Genomic DNA, 26676 nt, shown 5'->3' on the forward strand with positions numbered 1-26676 from the left:
CTGCATAGCATTCACTATGCAAAAGATTAAATTATAATAATAACTCTCAAATATGGCAAATGATAAATGGAGTAAGGCAAGGAAAGAATGCTTCAAATAGTTTCGAAAAGTATTTAGCAAATGACAAGGACCTAAGCTATAAATTCATGAAAACTATCTCCCCAGATTATGTTCCAGAAAAATCAGAAACTGACCTCCCCATCTTCATGAAAAATAGTAATAATCACCAACTTGAGGGTGAATTCAAAGAAATCGAACTGGAACATGCCATCAAACCTAGGTCCAAGTCCACTGCCCCTCGATTGGATGGTATTAACTATTTAATCTTAAGAATGTTGCCCCCTTCAGCCAAAACCCTTCTGCTAATTGTCTTTAACAACATTTGGCAGGGAAAGAGCATCCCGGAATATCTGAAAAACATAAAGGTAATAGGTATATTAAAACCAACAAAAGATAGGACATCTGAAAACTCATATAGGCCTATCTCATTAATATCCTGTATTATGAAAATATTCAATTTAATGATTAAATACCGCCTAGAATGGTTTACCACTAAGAACAAACTTATTCCTGACAACCAATTTGGTTTCAAAAAGAAGAGTGGAAGCAATGACTTCCTGCTGACCCTGATAACCGAAGCTCAGATAAGCCTTACAAACGATAGAACTGCAGTTGTTGCATCCCTGGACCTAAGTAGCGCCTATGACTCAGTCTCCATACCAACACTTGCAAGTAAGTTATATGTTTTAGGAATCCCAGCAAAATTTATAATGCACATTTTTAAATGGTTTAGTTGTAGAAGGTTGACCTTCATCAGCAATCAGGGTACCTTCATCAGAACTGCATATAGAGGCCTTCCCCAGGGGTGTGTGCTCAGTCCAATATTATTTTCACTATATACTGCAGACATCGGTAGGTATATGCCAAGATAGGTACAACCTCTACTGTACGCAGATGACATAACCCTAATCTGTAGTCATAAAGAGCTAGACATTAGTGCAGCTGGGATCCAAGAAGCCTTGTCCAGCCTTGAACAATACCTGTTAAAGGTATCGCTTAATATAAATCCAAGAAAGTGTAAAATTATCATAATAATTAGAAGGAAAGAAATCATAAATCCCACATTGACTGTTGACAATCAAGTCATTCCTGTAGTCAATAGCCATAAGATCTTAGGTATTATAATCAATAATAAATTAAACTTTAAGGAGCACATCCAATCACTGGTAAGCGAATCCCTAAAAGACCTTGACATCCTGAGGTCACTGGCTTGTGGGAGGCTAGGTGTCCACCCGCAGCTTCTAACAAAGGTATATAAAAGTGTAATTAGATCTAAGCTGGAGTATGGTTGCTTTATTTTTGGTCATGCCCCAAAAGTCAACCTTAAAAGCCTACAAATAGTCCAAAACCATGCTTTAAGATGCATTCTCGGAGCTATGAAATCTTCCCTAACTAATACTCTGCATGCAGAGGCAGCATTAACTCCCTTACATATAAGGAGAGAATTCTTAACAGAGAAAATATTGTTTAAAACACTAAGTAATCCACAACACCCATGCTATGTGAATATAAGATATTTACATGCATTAGCTTATCATCATAAGTACTGGATCAAAAAAACCAAACCTCTATACATGGAACTGGTGAACACAGTAGATAATCTGGCGAATCTAAACAATATTGCAGTAAGTGATTCAAATCTTTTGGAATTCGTTGATAGCCCCCTACTGCTTAAGAACTTAAAAATATCATTTGAACTAGAGATTGATGACACAGTTGGGAAAAAATCATTACTCCCACCAGAAGCCATTAAAGCATTATTTCTAGAATTAATGAGAAAGAAATATGAAAACTATCTAAGAATTTACACTGATGGCTCACGAAGCAAGGATGGCGCAGGCTCTGCCATGTATATACAGGACTTAAAAATAGAATACAAATATAAACTTCCAAACCAGGCATCCAGCTATTCCGCAGAACTGTATGCCATAAAGAAAGCTGTTGAAATAGCAAACGAACAAAATTATGATAACATTTTAGTATGTTCTGACTCAAAAGCTGCTATACTAGCCATAAAGGCAGCAAGTTTAGCAGATTATGAAGAAAATCTGGCATCAGCCATTACAATCTGCATGATGAGAGGTAATAAATACTTCACTTTTCAATGGGTACCAAGTCATGTGGGGATAGGTCCCAATGAACATGTAAATAGGCTGGCAAAAGAGGCAACCCAAGCAGGTGAAGAACCAACAGATTTTAAAGTGTCATTGGAAGATTTTGTTGGCGCAATTAAACAATCACTACTTGCCCCTGATAAGCCCCTCCCCATGGTATAATAATTACAAACTGAGTAGAAATAAAATAGTAACGATAAATAGACTAAGAATTGGACATGCTTGGGTTAATGAAACCCTATTTAAGATAAATTGTTATTTCACTCCGTTATGCCTCAAATGCAATGCAGGTTCCATAGAAAGTCTTCAACATTTAATCTTTGATTGTGTGCAATATAACGACTTCAGACATGAATTGCTCACTAAACTGAAAGCGAAGAAAATAGATCCACCTTATATATTGAAAGATCTTTTAACGAGCTTTGATATGGAAATAATACTGGAAATTGTAAGTTTTCTTAAATCTATAAATAAGGTAATATAAAAAAATTTTTAAAAAAAACATACTAACATAACTTAAGTCTTGAAAGTGACCTGTCTTAAGAACATGAATGTCTTCACCATGGGTTATAACAAAATGTTCTCTCCAGGGCCCATTTCCTGTTTCTGGACTAGGAAGCCGCCTGAAGGGTCTCTGGCGTGAAGCATTCTATCCTTGGAGTTGGGTGCACAACCGTTCCTATTTAATCCTACACACATAAAATACCTTCCTTAAAGAAATTCCCCCAACTTCTTTCAAAGTAACACAACAAACAATAGGAAGTATTAACAATAGACTTAAGGTTGTGACTTAATAGGTTGTGACTAAAACTAACAAATAAAAACAAAAAATAGAAAACAAAACAGAAAACACCCACAACACCGAGAACACCAAGAACAACCTTGTCTCCAAGCATACAATCCTCGTGTATACTGAGTGCAATAGTGAACTTACTGTGTGTTAAAAGTGTAAACTGGTCATACATACAAGAATGTTTATCGAGGTTCCATGCTCAAAGTAAGCAGAACCTGCTGAAATTCAGCAAACAAGAGGAAGGAAGGAAGGTTAATACAACAAATTTGAGTGTCAGCTGTACATTTTCAAATACATACTGAACCTAATTTAATAATTTATTCTTCTTTATAAGTTTTATAAATGTATATAATTTTAAAAATGTATATATGAAACTGAATGTATTAAAAAGATACACAAGTTATGGCTAATTGCAGAATATGTAGGTTTTTTTAAAAAAACTATGCACAAATGCATAGTTTTTTTTATGAAGCAGATAGATAAATACATTTAGTCTAAATATGTTTAGTCTAAATATAATGTCTACAACATTGAACACAAGTATTTACACCAAAATATTATCTTTCATTAAGATCAAATGTCAATTTTGATTTTAGAACCAACTGGTGTGCTTGTTCTAAATGGTCCAGTTGAATTTTGGAGGAATCTTCTGGTCCTTTACAAATCCTTTTTAAAGAAAAACATTTATTAAAACCTTTGTACATATTGAGAAACTAATTTATCATTTTGCCTATTGGAAGAAGACTGATGATTATTCATTCTTTTTTGTAAGGGATTTGTAGTCAAACCAACATAGTCTTTTGGACAAAATTTACAAGACAATTGGTAAATGACATTTTTAGATTTGCAGTTGATATTATTACAAATTTCATAAATTTTCTTAGTTGTGCTACTTGTGAAAGTTTTTGAAGAATTTAGAATTTTGCATGTAGCACAACGTTTATCTTGACAGGAATGACAACCTAAATAATTTTTACTGCTAATTTTGAATTTAGTTGGGTAATAATTTGGGCCTAACAAAAGATTTTTCTTAAATTAGGTGCTTTACTAAAAATAATTCTAGGGGGCCTTGAAAACAAATTTTGAGTCAATGGTGATGATTCTAACATTGTAAGCTGTTTTTAAAATATTTTTAGTTTTATACAGGCCAGGAAAGGAACATATCATAAATTTTGGATCATCCTTATAATTAATATTACTTGTTATTTCTATTTTGTGACATAGAATTCACATTACATATTTGATCATTCATAAATTTGGCAAGGTATTTTTTATCAGTGAAGGCTTTGCTTAATCTATCTATATATCAATGATAGTCAGAGTTATCAGTACATAATTGCTTAGCTCTAATTGACAAGCTTTTTCGTATTGATTTTTTTATATGAATAGGATGGCAACTGTTATAATATAGGTAGCTCATGTTGTTAGTTTCTTTGATATTAATTTTGGTTTTTATAAAACCTGATTCAATGAAAACATCAACATCCAAAAATGTCCCAGTGCTTTGTGAAATGTTCCAAGTAAATGTTAATTCATTTAGATTGCTGAAAAACTTTTCCAATAATGTATTGCCATGTTGCCAGATCATAAAAATATCATCAACCTCAGCAAAATGAGAGGTTTGTGTAACAGAAATTCAAGAAAATCCTTTTCTAACTTATCAATTGACAGGTTTGCATAAGCAGGTGCCACCCTTGTTTCCATTGCAGTACCATTAATTTGTAAATTAATCTGTATTTTTATATTGCCACATTTTTGGACGTTGATGTTTTTATTTAATCAGGATGTATAAAAACCAAATTTCATATCAAAGAAATTAAAGCCATAATCATTTATAAATCGTTTTGTAAACTAAATTATTACTGATAAGAATAAATGATTTGATTTAATTTGAATGACTAACTCACCGATTAGAGTGTAGGCTGCCTCGACAATGCCGTACATGGGTGGCTCATCATCCCCAATATCCTTTCTGATTGTCTGCCACAGAAGTTGGATGTAGTAAAGCACCTGCCAGTAGCCGCAAGTGGACAAGGCCCACCACACTGCCCACTTCACCACATAGGCATTTGTGAACGCTGCGGTAAAGTCGGACCACAGGTGTTGTGCTGCATAGCTCAGCGGTACCCTTGTCTCTGTCCTCTGGCAATACACATACTTCTCAGTCTGCATTGATCTTTCAAATAAGGTAAAATATACTGATTAAAAAAATTAATGAAAAAACAATTAGGCCACTAAATTATGGTTTACTAATGAAATGATCTCTGTGGTATTATACAAAGAGAAAAAAATTACATTAAAAACCTTAAGAAAAGTTACTTTTGGAATGACTATCAAAATTATTTTTCAAAGAAAACTTGCAAAAGTGCCTTTGTTTGTTTGTTTGCTTTCACGTGTAAACTATTCAATCAATTGACTAAAATTTTACATGGACATTCTTACTGTCCCTGGGATGAATATAGGTCTATTCTTATCCGTTTAAAGGTTATTTTTTGACGATGGAAGGATTGTGAAAGGAAACAGGATATTATTTTTCCGGACATTTGCCATCGTTCAGTGAAACAAGAAAAACAGTAACACTACGTTTCGAGATCTGCAATCTGATCTCTTCTTCAGGTAAAGAACTAATCTAATACATAATTACAAACTAGGTTAAAATAAACAAATCTTACTAAAGCGTTGTGGCACGCCTAAGTCAGGAATCACAACCTACATGTTGTTGTCAACTTCACTAACACTAAAGACATGCACTTAATACAAAAACTATACAAAACACTAATCATTAAAACTAAACTACGGAATACAGGTCACAATACGTCTTCACTCGTCTACTAACCACCTACGACTGACCAGAGGGACTAGCCAATGGCAATCGTGACGGCAGGCTAAAACAAGATGGCGGAAATACAAGGGAAGGGGAACAGGAATGGGCCCTTTCGTTATTATTGGTTCATGCGAGATGAACCTCTTAAAACCATATTGTGACTCCGCATTGGTTTATTACAAATATCCGATCCGTTTGATACTTTTGGTTTTCTCTTTAGTTCATTTTTTAAAATTGGCAACCAAAGCGGCCCCTAATCTCGACTGATGGGTTGACTGATTGGTTGGTCTGCCAATTTAATGTATGTTGCCTCAATTAATTTCCTTTTGAAGAAATGTGGTTTCCCGATGTATTATGTGGGCTTCATCCCAATTCATATGATGGTCTTCGGACCAACAATGGTGTGCAATTTTTGACTTTTCTGTGAAACCCTTTCTCGTGTTTTCTTTGTGGTTTCTTTTATCCTTACGTTTAGTGGTCTTTTTGTCTCGCCTATGTATTCCCTATTGCAGCTACATTTTATACTGTATAAACACAGTTTTTGGAATCCTGTGTGCCATTTTTTTGGTTTTGTTTTTACGAGACTTTGTCTAAGAGTGTGTTGTGTGTTTTAAACGCGGGTTTCTAATGTTGTACTTTCTACCTACTCTTCTAATTTTTCTCCCGATAATCCCGGCACATAAGGGATTGACATAAAAGCAAATTTATCACAATTCTGTTTTTCTGACTCAGGAATGATTCTTCTGGTTCGTTTGCACTTATTAATTACTAATTGAGGGTATCCATTGCTTCTGAGATCCGATTCAATTTTCTTAAATTCTTCTTTTAGTCCATCTTTATCTGAGCACAAGCTCTTTGCTCTATCAAACAACGAGTAGGCTACTCCTTCTTTGACAGATTTTTGATGGTTGGATTGATAATTTAAATATTTTTTCCTGTGTGTGTTATCTTTCGAAAAAAAACAGTTGTCTTAAGGACATCCCTATCTCTTAATACAACACACATCCAAAAAAGGAAGCTTGTTTTTGGACTTCCACTTCCATTGTGAGGCGGATGGAAGGAGAAATACTATTAATGTGATTCAAAAAATTATTTAATTCAATGTCTCCATGAGAAAAAATAACAAAGGTATCATCCACATACCTCCACCAAATCTTCGGTTTGAACTGAGCTGAAGCCAAAGCTTTTCGCTCGAATTCCTCCATAAAGATATTGGCGAAAATAGGAGACAGTGGGAGAACCCATTGCCATCCCCTCATCTTGACGGTAAATTTTACCCTCTAACTCAAAATAATTGCATTGAGTGCATAGTTCTAACAGTTCCATAATTACTGGCACGGGAAAGTTTAGTTCTATCCTTTAATGTTTGGTCTTCTTTGAGACGTGATTTAATAATTCCGAGAGTTTCTGGAACTGGTACATTTGTAAATAGACTTTCGACATCAAAACTTACCAGTTTGTCAGTTTCAGTCAACTTTAGGGATTTTGACTTTCTCTACGAAATCCCTGGAATTTTTTGATGAAAGAGTCAGTTTTTTCCCTACCAATGGCGTTAAGATGTCCAAGAGGACTTTAGACAATTCCCTGCAAGGTGAATCACGAGAACTAATGATGGGCCGAAAGAAGAGGGATGGTAGGTTTGTGGATTTTGGGAAGGCCATACATATGGGGGATTTTTGAGTGGTGAGGAGTTAATTTAGATCTAAATTTATCTGAAAAAAAATTCTTTTATGTTTTCTTAAGGTGTTTGCTACTTTGCGTTCAAATGAATCAGTCGGGTCATTTATTTAAAACTGTATATTTGCCAGTATTTAAAGTTTCCTCCGCAATCTTTTCTTTATACGCTACTGAGTCAAGTACCACAGTAGCGTTGCCTTTGTCGGCAGATAAGATTTTGACCGTGTCGTCTTTCCCAAGGATCGACCTGGCCTTTTTCTCCTCTATTGTCAAATTGGGTTTTGTGGGAGGAATTTTTCTGAGTAAAAGACTGGCCTCACAACGAAACCGGTCACCCTGTTCCTCAGGTAACTGTGAAACAACAGCCGACTCGATACCAGTTACGAAATCCAGTGCCTTTACCGATTTTTGTGCCACAGAAAAGTTTAAACCCTTGGATAAGACTGATATTTCCGCTTCATTCAGGATTTTTTGAAGAGAGGTTGATTAAATTTTTATTATTTTGCATCCGTATTCACGTTGCCATCCTTAGGCAAATCACATTTTTTAGGCCTAATTTTTTCCAGTTTAGAGATTTTCTTTTTCTTATCTGTTTTCAGAAACTTTTATACATCTATTTTGGATGCTTTCGAGAATGTTGTTGAATTCTGTACCGATCAGTGTTTTTAATTCAGTTTTTTTACACTCAATACTATTTTGGAGGAGGTATCTTTCACGATGATGATATGCAATTCTTTCTTTAAGTAAAGATTTAGAAGCAGAAGACAAAATTTTACTGGCTTTCCTACTATGAAAAGGAGTAGTTTTTAGAGTTAACACTATAGGCATAAGGTCTTCAACCTTACATTTATGCAAGAAAGTTAAATGATTAATGTGTTTAGTTAATTTAAGATGCAGGCTCTCAAGGTCTTTGATTTGTTTACTGGTTCCGGGTCCGTACCGAGAATCAATTCTTTGTTTAAAGGTTATTTTTGACGATGGAAGGATTGTGAAGGAAACAGGATTTTTCCGGACATTTGCCATCGTTCAGTGAAACAAGGAAAACAGTAACACTATGTTTCGAGATCTGCAATCTGATCTCTTCTTCAGGTAAAGAACTAACCTAATACATAATTACAAACTAGGTTAAAATAAACAAATCTTACTAAAGCGTTGTGGCACGCCTAAGTCAGGAATCACAACCTACATGTTGTTTGTCAGCTTCACTAACACTAAAGACATGCACTTAATACAAAACTATACAAAACACTAATCATTAAAACTAAACTACGGAATACAGGTCACAATACGTCTTCACTCGTCTACTAACCACCTACGACTGACCAGAGGGACTAGCCAATGGCAATCGTGACGGCAGGCCTAAAACAAGATGGCGGAAATACAAGGGAAGGGGAACAGGAATGGGCCCTTTCGTTATTATTGGTTCATGCGAGATGAACTTCTTAAAACCATATTGTGACTCCGCATTGGTTTTATTTACAAATATCCGATCCGTTTGATACTTTTGGTTTTCTTCTTTAGTTCATTTTTTAGAATTGGCAACCAAAGCGGCCTAATCTCGACTGATGGTTTGACTGATTGGTTGGTCTGCCAATTTAATGTATGTTGCCTCAATTAATTTCCTTTGAAGAAATGTGGTTCCCGATGTATTATGTGGGCTTCATCCCAATTCATATGATGGTCCTTCGGACCAACAATGGTGTGCAATTTTTGACTTTTCTGTGAAACCCTTTCTCGTGTTTTCTTTGTGTTCTTTTATCCTTACGTTTAGTGGTCTTTTTTGTCTCGCCTATGTATTCCCTATTGCAGCTACATTTTATACTGTAAACACAGTTTTTGGAATCCTGTGTGCCATTTTTTTGGTTTTGTTTTTACGAGGACTTTGTCTAAGAGTGTTGTGTGTTTTTAAACGCGGTTCTAATGTACTTTCTACCTACTCTTCTAATTTTCTCCGATAATCCCGGCACATAAGGGATTGACATAAACGCAAATTTATCACAATTCTGTTTTTCTGACTCAGGAATGATTCTTCTGGTTCGTTTGCACTTATTAATTACTAATTGAGGGTATCCATTGCTTCTGAGATCCGATTCAATTTTCTTAAATTCTTCTTTTAGTCCATCTCTTGTATAGTTTTGTATTAAGTGCATGTCTTTAGTGTTAGTGAAGTTGACAACAACATGTAGGTTGTGATTCCTGACTTAGGCGTGCCACAACGCTTTAGTAAGATTTGTTTATTTTAACCTAGTTTGTAATTATGTATTAGGTTAGTTCTTTACCTGAAGAAGAGATCAGATTGCAGATCTCGAAACGCAGTGTTACTGTTTTCTTGTTTCACTGAACGATGGCAAATGTCCGGAAAAATCCTGTTTCCTTCTATTCTTATTTCGAATATCCCTCCGAGCTATGCCCCACTGATCCTTAAAGTAGAAAAAAAATACCATCTTGGTACCTTAAGTTGTGAAATCTTAATTAAAAGAGCATATCTAACGTAATCAACCGTTCTATGTAAACATTGTTTATTATTTTCAATTGGTTTTTTTTTTTTTTTTTTTTTTTTTTTTTTTCTTTGGGGCGGCCTACTGCCATGCACTTAAGCCTCAAGGGCTTTTTGCGCACCCCGGAAACACCATGAGGCCTACCAGTCTACAACTTCAGCAGTTCAACAAACCGCCATTTATAGTAATTACATTCTCTAAGGAATAACAAATATTTTAATGCCATTTTATATTTCAACAATTAGGTAAGTACTCATCTACATTAGAGATGTAGCCTCGAAAAGGGTTTGATATATAATATACAATAATACACATTTTAACACGTTTGAGTGTTAAACGGTGTATTATTGTACGAGGGTAATTCGGAAAGTAAGGTCCGATTCGCGTTAACCAGACAAACAGTAAGCGAGCAGGGAAATGCGCATGTGCTCTGACTCCCGGCATGCATTGCGCGCAGAACAACGCCATTTGCAGTGAAATCGTTGTAGTCTGCTGTTGTATGTGCCTTTTTAAAATGTTTAAAACTATTGAACGTCCCGCCGACTGTGAAATACGGTCTGCGATACGGTTTTTGACAGCAAGGAACGTTTCAGCAGCGGATATTCATCGACAGATAAGTGAAGTGTACAGTCCAAATGCAATGAGTGGCAGCAAAGTGCGGAAGTGGGTGAGAGCTTTTAAAGATGGACGGGATAATGTCCATGACGAACCACGATCTGGTCGGGCGTCAGTGATCACTGAAGATTTGGTGAAAGCCGTTGATGAAAAAACTTGTGAAGATCGGCGATTCACTGTTTCTTCATTAGCAATAGAATTTCCAAACATAAGTAGAACCACATTGTTTAAAATTGTTTCTGAAATTTCGGATTTTCGCAAATTGTGCTCACGTTGGGTTCCCAGGCTGCTTACTGAGGAACACAAAAAAAAGAAGAATGGGTATTGCTCTTGAATTTTTGACCCAATATCATCAGGAAGGTGATAACCTTTTAGACCTCACTGTGACGGGTGACGAGACATGGGTTTCCCACATAACCCCAGAAACGAAACGCCAGTCGATGGAGTGGCGTCACTCGACGTCACTGGTTAAAGTGAAAGCAAAACAAACAATTGTCCACACGCAAGGTTATGGCGACAGTGTTTTGGGATAGACGTGGGATATTGCTAGTCGAGTTCATGGAGCGAGGAACAACAATAAATGCGGCCACAACAATATTGCAACACTCTGACTAACCTTAGATGAGCAATACAGAACAAGCGACGTGGCCTATTGACAGCTGGAGTTTCGTTGCTGCATGATAAAGCCAGACCCCACTCTGCAAACCAAACCCAAAATCTCATCAAATCGTTTGGTTGTAAACAGCTAGAACACCCGCCATACAGCCCAGACTTGGTGCCGAGCGACTTCCACTTGTTTTGCTACCTAAAAGAGTTCCTAGGTGGGAAGCGCTTCGACACTGATGACGAGGTGAAACAAGCAGTACAACACTGGTTATCGTCGCAGGCTGCCGACTTCTATGACACCGGCATTCAAAAACTTGTATATCGTTATGACAAGTGTTTAAACAAAAGTGGAAATTATGTAGAAAAATAGTGATTGATGTCAGGAATCAAATAAAACAAGTTTTTTGAAAAAATCTGTTGTGGTGTTTTTTTTAAATAAAAAAACGGACCTTACTTTCCGAATTACCCTCGTATATTATACTCGTCTACATTACACAAAATGCCCTGAAACATAAGATAGTCAGAATGTGACACTGAAGACTTCCTTTAAAGCAGTCGATAAGAAATATGCTAGATGGAAGTTCGCTACACTGTTCTTTCAAACTAATGTACCAATTCCAGCTCTAAATGTTCTAAAATAAGTTTTTTCAGTCTATAAACAAACAAACGCGTAGTGTCGTTGTTAATTTACTTTTAACTGTAAATTTTTATTAAGTATTTAGTGTTAGACCTAAAGGCCATGTTACTGACTTTTAATATAAATTTTAAAGACTGCTATAAAACCTATCTTAGTTCACTTTTAACAGAAGAAGGCTTGTCAGATCTGTGATATATATATATTTTCTGATCGGGAAACACAAAATCAAGTATTTAACGAAACACTAAAAACAATGTATATTACAATGGCCATAAATATAAACTGTCTAATGTTTTTTCTTGATTGTGGCAACAAGGCAAACTAAACATTGGCAACAGAAATATAATTCACTCGAACTAACAGTGGTCGCACACGCAACACCTACTAAATTGTGTGCAAAGGAGCGGGTAACCGCTAGCAGTGCAGATATAAGAGACAATGTAGTCTAACTTTTACTTTACATTTAAAGGCTGTTATGAAACCTAAATTAGTTGTCTTTTAACAGAAGTAGGCTTCATGACAAAATTCTGCCAAATGTGAAGTGTATGTTGTTGTAATATTTCTTTAAGCAAAAAATCACTAGCAAAAATTTATTGTGAATTGTGTGCATTTTATGGCCCAACCATGAGTCCACTGCGATTCACCATTTTGGAACTTCTCAATCATTTTCCAAAAATTTCAACACAGATAGTGATAGAAATACTAGGTTACACAAGTTTTATGCTTACTGGGTGCCAAAGCTGCATACTGACAGCCATAAAATGAAAAGGATTTCAGCACAGACTTTCTTCCTATGAATGACTGAAGGAGAAGAATTTTTGGGCAGGACTTTTAGGACTGGTTATACAAAGACTTGGGTTGCCTATGTGAATCCTGTGACGAAACAGCAGTCAATGCTGTGGGGACATACCACTTCTACAGTTTTACGGGATACTAAGGGCATCTTACATGTTGATTTTATGAAAAGTGGTACAACCATCACTTTTGAAGCCTTCTTTTTCTTTTTCTTCAATGGGGTGGCCTATTGCCATGCACTTAACCCTTAAGGGGCTTTTGTGCACCCCGGAATAACACTATGAGACCGACCAGTCTACGATTTTAGCAGTTCTACAAACCGCAAAAAAAACCAATCAGGTCCTCCTGGGGAAATTCACCACCCTTGTCCAAACTACCAAAGATGTATTACCGAATTATTACGAATTTCTCTAGCATATCCAGCAATTTTTTAGAAACAAGCCAACCTCACGACGCACCTGTCTAAGTAACACAAAAACAGAGAAGCTCATAGTTTTTCATCAAAACATAGACAGAGTAAGCAATAAAATCGAAAGACTGGAACACCAACTACATACTAAACCTGCTGACATAGTGGTCCTAACTGAGCACGGACTAAAATAGCATGTCATCAATCATGTGAGGCTCAGTAATTATGACTTTGTGTGTGCATATGGCAGAACAGAGCATATAAAGGGAGGAGTTGCTATATATAGACACAAGAAGTTAGCCAACAAAACCACCACTCTCAAGCTGGAAAAATACAGTATAGAAATGGTATGTGAGGTAACTGGAACTAAAATAAAAATTAGTAATAAAAAGGACATACATATATTAGGCTATTACAGACCACTGAATGCAAATCTTGAGACTGCACTCCAAGTGGATAGACGACACCTTAACTGAAGTCAAAAGACACAACTCTTACATCAGAATCACTGGAGACATCAACATAGATAACCTTACCAGAAACCGAGAACAAGGTGCACTAGATGAACTGCTGGCTTCACATGACCTAAAGAGACTTGCCCTGCCACCAACGAGAGTCACAGCCGCCTCTAACTCCTCTATTGACTTTATATGCACTGACCTCCCACCCAGTAAACTAAATGTTGAAATCTGTAACACTGGCTTATCAGATCATACTAGACAATATTGCACAGCTGACTTTCCTAAAATATTTGACAATATAACATTCTCAACATATAGAAACACATGCGTGAGGAACCTAAATTACCTAAAACTTATCCTAGCCACAGAAACCTGGGAGAATGTGACGCAATCGAACAACATTGATGACGCTTACGATAACTTCCTTAATACCTTTACAAGGGCATTAGATCTTGCCTGCCCACTCAAGACCAAGAAACAAAGCCACTCTAGAAAGAACACAGTCTATGATGAAGAAACCTTAAGATTAAACTTATCAATGCGCAGGATAAGTTTAATGTCACAGGAAGAACTGAAGATAAATCTGAGGCAAACCAGAAGAAGAAAGCCTATGATCTGAAACTCAGGCGACTTAGGAAGGAAGCTAATGCAGACCACATATATCACGCTAATAACAAAACAAAAGCAGTCTGGGAACTCATAAATAGAGAAAGAGCTGCTAAGAACCAATCAACATCAGACTTGAATCATTTAACAATCGACGGAATAAAAGAAACAGACCCAAAGAAAATCGCTGACCACCTTAACACCTTCTTTGTAAATATAGCAGAAAACACGCTAAAGCAACACCAAATATCGAATGACAACTTACTGTATAGTCCATGCTACAATATTGATACCACAATGACAGAAATAACCCCAACCACAGCCAAAGAAATTAAACAAAGAATCCGTTCATTGAAAAGTAAAACCTCCTCGGGTTTGGACGAGATTTCATCAAAAATCATAAAATTTTGCGAAGCTGAACTTCTGAAACCAATCCTTCACATCACTAACATATCCTTTATACAGAGCATATTTCCAAAAAACTTAACCCTTATAACGTCAGTATATCTTTTCACGACTTCCAGCAAACGGCACAATATTTAAAAAAAAAATTTTTTTAATGTGTAAAGTTCATTTTTATTTTTACTTTCTATAATTAATTATGGTAAGTATAAATAAGTAAAAATTTTAAAATTATCTTGTACGTACATATATTTATGGGACATTAAATTGTAGATATAAATAAAGTCAAAATAAAAGGCACACAAAATTTTATTAGCTAAACTATAAACATTACCAGACAATTATATAAATATAATTAAAATAAATTATATTTATAATAAATTATAAATCATAAAATTAAAAATAAATAAAAACCATATAAACAGAAAACACGACGAAGGAAACCGACTCAGCGATGGTTAGGCACGCACTACCTGAAGCCAAACTGTAAACAAAAGCGCACGCGCTGTACGGCGTCTGTGCCGTGTGGCGGGGAGAGTGTCTAGACACCTATTGTTTCAAACAATGTAACACGACAGCTATATTTTGACGCTTGACATAGGTCAATAACCCACACACATGGTTGACGCATACCGTTAGTGACATTGATCGGATTTAAAAGGAACTTAAATTTGCTATAGACGCAGTTTTGTGTCGATGCGCCGTACTGCGTCTTTGCTGTTTGGAGATAGTTTGTCTATGCGCCATACGGCGTCTGTGACGTTATAAGGGTTAAAACAGGCCAAAGTATACCCTAAATATATACAAGGAAACAAAGATGAAGCAACAAACTACCGTCCCATTTCACTACTACCAACTGTATCAAAAATAATAGAGAAGATCACTCTTTCTAGACTACTCACTCACCTACAAGACAATAACCTCCTATCCAATAATCAACATGGCTTCAGAAAAGAAAGATCTACATCAACTGCAATAATAGACCGCTCCCTTGCTATTGCAGGACAATTAAAGAGCAGGTATTCAGCAGATTTCTCCTGGTCGTTACACATTTTACAGAGCGGATTCTCCCGAAAGATACCGGCTCTGTGAAGATGCTTCCTCACATGACCATGGCCCTTTTCAAGCCTACTTATGACACTGCAAAAGGACTAAGACAAAGCAATCTAAAACAAGCTTCATGGCCTTCTGACACAATGTTTTTTTTTTTAATTACTACTTTACTTACACACATTGAATCAGTGGCATCAATGGGCTCATTGAGATCAACTGAGCTCTGGGTCACTGTGTTCTGGTGGAAATACACACTCTGTTTCACCGACGGTAACATCATTGCCCACACCGAAGCACTGAGTAGGCCTGCACAACATCGTACAAACTCTTATTGGGACTATACAAAACTATGGTTTAAACTTTTCTGAAAATACATTTTAAACTAAAGTTACACTTTACTCAATGTGGAACACAATTAGCTAATTTAAAATCTTGAGTCTTGCATAACGTCTTAAATTTTGTATGGGATAACATCACTCATTATCTTTATTAAAATTATGAAGTATAAATTCGAGAAACATATTAAACCCTAAAACCAATGAATAAATATTATCGAAAATTTTCCTAAGGAGAGGTTGTTTACCTTTTAAGCCTTATTCCACTCTTCAAATGGGCCACTGGCCATGCAAGGATCTTATCAAACAGAATAATGGGGAGAGTCGATACAGTACAAGGTCGATGGTAGTGATAAAAAGTGCAATGGTCATAGACAGGATCTGAACCAGCACTATCTCTAACTTCTACCCAAAGTACGACATCCTACATCACTCAGTCACCATCTTTCCCAACATGGATGATTACATGGTTAATGTAATGGAATTATTTCTTTTTTTAATCTGATTTAAATCAACAACAAAAAATTCATAATCATTGAGAACTAAACAGTTGGCTTCAAACCACTCTAAGGCTCTATTCTATGTTTTGTTGATATTGAATTTGTCAAGTTTGAGGACTATACCTTGATAGTAGACTAATTTGGAACTATCACACTTAACAATTTTCTAAAATATTAACAAGAGTTATTTGCTAATTAAGTTAAGGAAAAACGACTCCCCTAACATTTTCAGGATGAAAAGTATCTGATCGGATAAACACCAGTTTTTGTAAAGTAAGTTGTGTGCCTGATGGAGTAAACGTTGCTATGAATTTCATTATTGCGTTTTTATTGTTAGCCTGTCTTGGTGGTTGGTTAAATTTGATCCCACGCTTAAATAAATACCTCAGGCTATTGTGTACCCTGTCAGGGGCACGACTGCTTAATTTTTAAGGTAAATTAATTATTTTAGATATCCATTGGGGTCCAATGAGAAAATTTTAAAAACAATTAAATAATTGTTCTTGTGCAAAATACATACATTTATCGTTATACTTAAACGTTTGAGTAAAAAACCAATTACAGTTTTTTGCCATTATTATTTTAAAATTCAACAGCAAATAAAAAAGTCCAGAAAACCGCTGACGTGAACATGTTAAATATGCTTGTATTGGCCTATCATGCTTTTCCCACTTAACAGAAGTACTAAACTTTAGCTCTTATATAGCAAAAACTGTAGTACAAAGAATTAAAGAATATTTCTGAAAGATTTAAATGTAAGCTACTTTTTAAGAACTGAATATAATGACTCTTCCATATTAGTACAGAGTGATTTCTAATATCCTCTATCTCCCCTCCCCAACTTTCTTTCACATTTCTTCACATATCTTTCATCCTGTACTGTGTATTGTGGTTTGTACATCTTCTTAAAGTTATGAACTTTTTGTTCGTTATGATGACAACACAGTTAAATAGAAAAATGTTCCTATGTCTGTACTTCGATTACAATTCTGTACAAACTAATGTTTTACTTTTATTTTTGTTTTGTATTTTTACATTGGTCAACATATTTTATACATTTCTAATTTCCACTCTTTGAATAAAAGAAAACCAAAATGATAAAATATCACTTCAAATAAATATTTTATGCTGATCTTTTTATAAACTTTAGTAAGAAAAACTCATATCAGAACAATGTCTGCTGCTCTATGGCACTGCAGATCCAACTTATACCAATTTGCTCTACTTTACAGACTTTAGTTTTTACACCTGTTTTAATTTTTTTAAGAGCATTCTAAATATTGAAGAATTAGTTTAAGTTACTTCTAATTTTCTTTATATTAATACCAATAATTTTGAAAAATTATTAACTCACGTTAAGTTTTCCACTTTATTTACTATTAGCAAAATTAACCAGATAAATAGACACATTAACCTTTTATGTTTCACACTGCAATAAAGAAGAAATAAACATAATTTATAGTTTTGACACAGTACTTTAAATAAACATATACCAGCACATACCTCCCAGAGATAAATACTGAAGATGGTAGTATGACATAATATTGAAGTAAACGATGATCTGAGAGACGACACCAGATAGTGCTCGACCCGCAAGATATGCGCTGCGTGTGTGACTTGTTACTTCTTGAAAATGTTCTTTTTCCACTTTTGCATAAATATATGTGTAATAAGCCACTTCACCGGCCATAAACAACCCGTAGAAAACTTCCACCACCTATGCTAGACAGGCAAAACAATGTTATAGATACATATTATAGTAATTTTTCATCTTTTAGACGAAATACTATAATACACATAAAACGGTCTGATTTATATTTTTATTAAATCATGAAGAAAAGAAAATATTCTTCCATGTTCCCCGACTAATTCCCTGTTGTTCTTAGCATCCATTTTCACAGGTCTTAATGTATAAAATACACCATTTATTATCATTTCACTAATAGCATTAACAATAGTTTATTACAACTAGGCCATATAGAGCACAGGCAATAAGTTATTTCATCTAATTAGTAATTTTCAAAACGTATATTGGTAAATTACAAACAATGTAAGTTACTGATGTTAAGGTTAATGTTATGTTAATATCATTGTATTGTTATTAGAAAATTCATACTATTTATCAAGTCAAATACTAATTAAGTAAAATTCATAAAATTATAATATTTAAAAAATGGAGAGTTAATTAGTACGAAAGAAAATGTATTGATATAACAAATAGCTTATTTCATAACCTTCAATGTAATAGGCTTAAATTCCTTAGTATAAACTAGTTGAGGAAACTCAGCTTTAAATACTTGAAATCTTGAAAAACTGCCAATATGAAACTATTGTTTATTGCAGGAAATTCCTCTGGCATTAATGTGTGGTATAAAAATAACACAAATTGACCAATAATTTCAAATTGATTGCACAAGGCCTTTCAACATCGGAGATTCCATCATCAGGTGTAATGTTTGTAATTAATTCCTGTGGTTGTGACTGCATCAACATTATTATTTATGCAGAGCTGCAAATGGAAAATATATGAATTTTATACACTTAATTTTTAATTAATTGGACTAAAAGAGTTTCAATAAATAATAATAAACAGAATTAGTATTTAGTGCAAAAAGGATAATTTTAGAAATAAAATTCTGTAACTAGCTTTAATATCCAATATTACGGACACCTGTACTGAAAAGTTGTTTGGTAATTAATGATTTGATGTTATTGAATTTTTCTGATCAGAAAAAATTAATGTTAAATAATGATAATATCAGTTATTTCTTTAGATGCTTTGGTTTATAATCCTTACCAGAAACCCTGAGCATTGAAATAATAAGCACTGAGCTTGCTAATTTAACATCAACAAGTTATTGAATTAAATTTTAATAGTTTCCTTTCACAATTTGGGGGAATTTGAGCTCCTTTAGCTCACCCCTTTTACACGCCCCTTGACTGATTGTATTATAGAATAGATAGATATGACTTGCTGACTTTTACTAGCTATTAGCGCATTTGTTTCAATTGGCTGGATTGCATCAATAGATCAATGTCAAAGGTGGTGGCCATTCCATAATTATTGTTTGCTTATTCTACTAGTAATATAATTTGATTTTATGCTACCTACTTCAGATATGAATAATATCCAGATTTCAGGAGTCCACACCACACAACTCAGTCAACAGATTTTTAATCGGATTGTAGAAAAAATGTACATAAATTTTAACTTTAAAAAAATAGATTGTCTCTTCAGTAAGTATAGAAACAAAATCAGAAATCAGAAACATTGTGCTTGACACAAAAAGGGATTAAAAAATTTAGTAAATTCCAATTTGTTCATAAAAGATGGAAGACTAGCTAAATAGAGCTTAAATGTTCTATCTGTAGTGTTTTTGTTTGTTTCAGTATGGATTTTTTTTGTATTACTATTATTATAAACTAGCAGTTACGCACAGCTTCACACACAATATTCAAAATCGAAGGCAACAGCTTTCTTGGTGAAAGAATTTATGATGTAATATGATGAAGACCAACAATTTTTTTAAACATAAGTAGACATATCTTGATACATAATATTTCAGTATCCAGTAGAGATTCAAAACGTAATAAGTAAGTGTCTGTGTGTGTCTGTGTGCCTGTATGTCTGTGTGTCTGTGTGCGTGTGTGCGTGCGTGCGTTTACAGAGTTTACAAAAACCTTTATTTCAAAAATGTACATACATTTACAGAGTCAGGTGCGTGCGTGCGTGCGTGCGTGTGTGTGTGTGTGTGTGTGTGTGTGTCAAAAACCTAATTTGGTCAAAAGGTGTCAACTTCATCTGTTTAGAATAATTTTCTATCTAAGGTATCTCAAGTGCCATAGTTCAGTTTAACTTATGCCCTGATCAATAAAATATATACCAACAAAAACCAAATTCGATTAAAAAGCATCTGCTTTAGGCTCTTTTAATTTACTTTCTGTCTAAGATTTGTACAAGTACCATAGTGGTTGTTTGATCTTTAATTCCGAGAAAGAAAATATATAACTTATGTACAACTGAAAAGTTACTATATTCTAAATGAGTCAGATACAACAGATTAAATTCATTTCCGCTCTAATTTATTCATGGTTCCACAGCTGAGTTTTTATTGTTGCACTGACCAAGAAAATATACACATATGTGGGTTTTGGAATCGAACTTAGATATAAAAGCATTTATTTGCAATCTGCGTTGTTTCTGGTGTTATAAGTAATATTAATTTTTCTCCCGAACACGAAAATATGTGCATATGAATGCTTAAAAAGACTAAGTAAGAAAAGTATAAATACTTTTATATTTGTCACTAGTACAATATAAAATAAAAATTAGATAGTAACTTTGTCCTTGCGATCTGCATAACACTTTTGATCAAGTACTGTATAATTATTCAATATTTTCTAAAATTTAGATATAAACAAATGTTCAATTTGATGAACTTCAGCTGAAAGTGTCAACAGCTGTTTAGGGTCACTTACTTTGGATTACGTCGTAAATATTATAATAATTTCTAGAATTATTAAATATTCTGAGAAACTTTTCCAATGTTTCTCACCTTCTACAAATATTTCCAAAATTACCCAAATCGGTCCAGCCGTTCTCGAATTTTAGTGAGATTAACAAATGTATTTTCATTTTTATATATAAAGATATGTTGTTCATTCTATAGCAACTTTGAAATTGAAGAACAAGAACATCTTTACCTGCATTGCGAACAGAGATTTGAAAAGTATCAGTCCACAATAAACAAAAACACCACTTAAGGCATCAGCAATGATAACAATTTTATAACGCAGTAGATCCGTCACCAGAAATACTATTATTAAACTTAGCATGTTTGCATAAATGGATACGGGATATATGTCTTGAGATATCTGCAACAAAAATAAACCAAGTAAATTACAACAAAATTAAAAAATACAAGAGAAATTCACTAAGCATATAACAAAATTCAAGGATACAAATTAAATAAAAACTTATAAAATCTAACATTTAAACTATATATCCTACAGTTTTCAAAGTATATTGTAATCAAATCTGACTTTTAAAACTGTTGTTGAAATTTCATTAATAATGTAAAAATTAACATTTTTTGTTGCAATACATAATAAACCACTTATATTGAATTTTTCAGGGGCTTTAAAATTCTTTTTCTGCCTATCTATACGAACGCTATCTCGAGAACAAATTAACCTATAGACTTGACATTTTGTAGATACAGACATAGACATATTTATATTTCATGAATAAAAGTACTAACATTCCATACATCTCAATTGTCAATGAACTTAAAAATAAAATGTATGGTCATCTAGCTTATAAGAAGTCAACAATTAAATATAAATAACCTCCAAAACTTAGGCAGAGGGGAATGCCTGTATAAAACTCTCTTAACTAAAAAGTTTCTTAAGAATTTACTAAAGGCCTTTAGTTTTAGCCTTTCACTGAACTTTTTTTATCAGTTGGAAGTTTGTTAGAGAAAAATGGACCAGTGAAATCAAGGTTTCTTTCACAGAGTGTAAGGCTATGACTAGGAGTGTGCAGGTCACTCTCGTGCGTAGTCGAATACATTATTCATTTGTGTATGAATATTGAAGGCAAGGTGAGAAGATTTAGTGATATGATGATGCCTCTGCATGATTATAGAGGGGGTAAGCACACACATGCATGAGTGGTGGGGGGGGGTTAATGATGCACAGGGTTTTTTTTTGGACCAAGAAAACCTTGGATGCATGCGGAGAACCACCCCAGACCTCAATTCCATAAGTCATATGGTGGAGAAAAAACAGCCATAATAGACCATGAGTAACACATTGATATATAAAGAGTTGCAATTTCCCAAGTGCGTAACAGATGCGACTCAACCCACTACAAAGTAAGTTAAATGGAAGACCCACTATCCACAGTCGTACCTAGAAACTTTACTGAATTGCATTCTTTAATTTGAAACTCATCCAAAGAAATAGGATTACTTATCTGTTGTTTGATACTCAAGAATATTGATATTTGTGAAAATAATATACATTATTTTGACCTTTCATTTCCATTTTAATTTTATATTATCTAAAACTGCTGCATTTCTTCTAGATGTGAAAAGCCCCTATTTATGTCAAATTTCACATAGATATGATGAATGAATTTAATAAAACTATTTGTGGGCTGACAGTCACATATACAATATAATAGTAGTCATTAATTCTTTCTGAGGATCCTACAAAGTAATTTTGGTGAGGGAACTGGGACTTTAGAACGTGTGGTAAACAATTATTTAACAATTTAATTACTTAACATCTTCACTACTTAATTAAACATTATAAGGGGTATTGACAAATTACTGAAAGGAATATGTAACAAAGAAAAGGATTACTTAAGAAATTAACAGTTTAAAAACTGGCTATTTCATTATAATTAGTAAAATAACTTAATTATGAGTAGGAAATAGGACAATTACTGTGAGAAAACGATGTGACAATCACTCTTCTACGAAGTGAATGTCATTAGCCTCTAAACTATTACAGCAATGGTCCCACCGTCATATCAGTAACGCAGTAACACGTGTCGTTAGAGTGATAACGTGCTGATTTCTGATTCCAGCCACGGCTATTCACACTGATTGATAGTACTTTGAAGATCAGTTTAGTTTGATAAATCATGAAATGACTGCGTCATTTATCTAGAAATTGCCGATTGATGAATCAGGCACACAATATTTTATTTCACAAAGTGAGAAATTTCATGACTTTCTTATTAGAAGTAAAATAAAATACACAATGTATTATAAATAACAGTAGTTTAACAATTGAAACTATACAGCACAAAAACTCATAATGTGCACACAGAAAATTCTGAAAAGTGTAGGGGGGACCTGCCAAGATGAAATAAAATATTTAAATACCAGCAAAGAATGGCCATGAATGTACTGGCCCAATCTATACTGTCAAAATTTAAATTAAATACACTTGAAATTGAGGTTAAACTTCTTAAGAACAATGCATCACAATTAATTTAAACACAATTTTTCACACTGATAAAAAAAATCCAATTTAAAAAATAACAGATTGTGAAAAGATATACTATTATAAAAAAGCACAAAAATTAGAGATACATAATTTTGATCTTTACAAGACCTTTAGTAATCTAGTTTCACTTAGATTCATATGTCTGATCTGGACACTGTACAAAAATCAATTTGCATTTTATATAAAGCTACCTAGTGTTTTGTGAAATAGATACAGAAACTGTACTAAAAAAGAAATCGATAAAAAAAAATGTTTTGGCGGGGGTCTAAATGGGAGGATTTTGGAAGGTTTAAAAACTTCTAAATTAATTTTCACAGGTCATATTTTTCAGCTTTAACACTCTTAAAACCAAGTGTCAGACATGCAAATAAAAGTTAAGTTTTATTTTGTTAACTGATGCTGATTTAACCTTCATTTACATGTCTTATGATTGGTTTAAAATGAGTTTTCTAACATTCAAAGTATTACTAGGTTTTTTTTTAAGTGACATATAGTCCTTTATATGTGTTACTTACACAGGGATATGTAGCTTAAGGTTGAATTAATTTAAGAATTCAACAATGTACATATTTTGAAAATCTGAGTTTAGGGGGAGGAAAACTGGTTTAACACCAAAATTTCCAAAAGCGAGATACTTTTATAAGATAACGTAGATTTTCCCAGTGTGATATAGCTATGAAAATCAATATATCTAAAAAAAGTCTGCAAGCAGAATCAATATAAGCCTAGAAAATGAAAGTAGTTTTGGACCAAATTGCCTTGGAAAGTGTGGAAGAAAGACAAAATTAAATGACAGAATGAAAAGAACGCTTTAAATATTGTGTATTACTGATAGGAGAGAGACTGAAATATATCTAGCTAAAGATTTCAGACTATTAATGTTTGCAAAAGAACAATTAAAAGAATGAACAGCTAAAGACTTGCAGATCAAGGAAGAAACAGTAAACTACCCTTGCAACGACAAAAAATATTTGTAGTGGGAAAAAAGATATTGAGCATTAGCCTAACCAGTATGTGGAAATATTGAAGAAGAAACTGTTATTTCAAGTTTGTGAACGATTTATGCATGGATAATTTATGCAAGTAGGAATGCCTTGCCATAAAGGTAAAGCAATTAATAGTTTTTCCAAGGACAGGAGCTAAGTTTTCTGCCATGGCAAGGAACGTGAACCGCATAGAGAATTTTTAGGCAATTGTGAAGAAAGGTTAGGTTAGGCAATTGTTACACAAAACAAAGGTAACAACAAAATGCAGTTTATAGAAAATCTTATTCAAATTTTACAATGAAGAAATTTAAAATAATTGCTTATGTCTGATATTGTAAGAAAAAAATTTAAAATCCTGATTTAAGATTAGGGATATCCATAAAAGTATCAAAACACGGGTTTGTTAACCTATTTGTCATAAGTTTTACAAATGAATTAAACATTGTAAAACAATCCTTATTCTAATAATTTTCCCCTTCTATATACATAATTGTTGTTGTAATTTGATGATAAAATTTGTTATCTTTTCACTTTACTATATTGTACTTTGCATAAATAAACAAGACTTAATCATCATTATTAAATTAAATAATAAAAGACACACAGTTTGCTAATCAAAGTCAATGGTCTATGAGAATGCAAGTAGTTGCAGAAAATCATTATTACTTGTGTCAGCTAAATAGCAACACCTATAAATGCATGCAATGACAAGTAATCACTTTCTGAATGTCACTGCTGATCTTGTAACTAAATGACCTCTTTTGACAATCTATTTACTGCTGTGGCTCAGAATTGTTACTTAGTTAGTTAGATTATATATATATATATATTAATCTCAATCAAGCCAACAAAATACCCAATTACATTCAGATATGCTATCTCAATGTTACTCAAATTCTATTTTGAGAATTCCAACCATATTTTGGACTACTTAGAATGATGGAACCATTACAGATTGTAATAATTACAGATATTACTAGCGATTTATAGAAAAAACTGTTTTAAGTTGATGGACAAGGTTATATCTATTCAAGTGGCTGAGTAACTCTGCTGCTCGGTGAATAAAAGATCATTTTTATTTTCTATGTTTATCATTTTGAAATATTTAAAAATCTGAAAAATATGACAATGATGAAAATAATATATTTGAGATAAAACTTATATAGCACTTTATTCTATTAGGAAAAATTCAAAATATTAATAATTAATACCAAATACGAGGTGTGATCAAAAAGTTCCAGGACTGAATTTTTATACATTTATTCATACAACATACAGGTTATTCGAATTTGTCTCCTTCAAAGTACTCCCCTTGGGAAGCTACACACTTTTCCCACCAGTGTTTCCACTGATCAAAGGCCCCAGAAAACTCTTCTTTTGTAAAGGTGTTTAGCAGCTCTGTCTCTTTTTCTTTAATTTCGTCAACTGTTTGAAATCTTCGTCCTTTCAGGGGTCTCTTGAGCTTCGGGAAGAGAAAAAAGTCTGCTGGAGCCAGGTCAGGTGAGTAGGGGGGCTGAGGAATGACAGTCATTGCGTTTTTTACACAAAAGTCACGGATAACTAATGCAGAGTGAACAGGAGCATTGTCATGGTGAAGGACCCAATCACCACTTTGCCACAGCTCAGGACTCTTTCTTCTCACAGCATTATGCAATTTTCTGAGGGTTTCAAGATAAACGAAACGATTAATTGTTTGACCTTGTGGAAGGAATTCATAGTAGACGACACCTTTACAGTCAAAGAAAACCGTAAGCATGACCTTCACATTTGATTTGACTTGACGTGCTTTCTTGGGTCTTGGAGAGCCTTTTGATGTCCACTGTGATGATTGGGCTTTTGTTCCCACATCATAACCAAAATCCCATGTCTCGTCTCCCGTAATGGCATGATCCAAGAAGCTTTCGTCGTCATTTGCCTTTTGAAGAAGTTCCTCAGAAACATGAATTCGGTGTTGATTTTGGTCTTCAGTCAACAGTTTTGGCACAAACTTTGCTGCAACACGACGCATTTGAAGTTTTTTAGTTAAAATTTCCTAACATGACCCAAATGAAATGTTACACTCTTCTGCCATTTCATGGATTGTTAGTCGACGGTCTGATCGTACAAGAGCGTTCACTTTGGCAACATTGTCATCATTGATTGACGTTGAAGGTCGTCCGGAACGAACATCATCGTCTGTGGATGTTCGGCCATCTTTAAACCTCTTGAACCACTGATGGCAGACAATCGGCTTAGACATTCTTCACCAAAAGCCTCTTGTAACATCAAAAAGGTTTCAGAAAACG

At 34.1% G+C, this 26676-nt stretch overlaps 1 protein-coding gene across 4 annotated transcripts in view; it reads right to left on the reverse strand.

Annotated features, from left to right (window-relative positions):
• The window catches only part of LOC124360084 (folate transporter 1-like), a 59580-nt gene that overhangs the window by 27344 nt on the left and 5560 nt on the right, over positions 1-26676 (reverse strand). For 3 of the 4 annotated variants that reach the window (XM_046813372.1, XM_046813371.1, XM_046813370.1), the window contains exons 3-6: positions 21090-21260; positions 17889-18102; positions 15726-15856; positions 4875-5109 (exon numbers count right to left, since the gene is read on the reverse strand). In XM_046813372.1, coding sequence (XP_046669328.1) covers positions 4875-5109; positions 15726-15856; positions 17889-18102; positions 21090-21260 — 751 coding nt within the window. Of the gene's footprint in view, positions 1-4874; positions 5110-15725; positions 15857-17888; positions 18108-21089; positions 21261-26676 lie in introns of those variants that run through there. The other variant, XM_046813373.1, reaches the window with a different exon arrangement.

Source organism: Homalodisca vitripennis, chromosome 4 (assembly GCF_021130785.1).
Source record: "Homalodisca vitripennis isolate AUS2020 chromosome 4, UT_GWSS_2.1, whole genome shotgun sequence".
NCBI classification, from domain to species: domain Eukaryota; kingdom Metazoa; phylum Arthropoda; class Insecta; order Hemiptera; family Cicadellidae; genus Homalodisca; species Homalodisca vitripennis.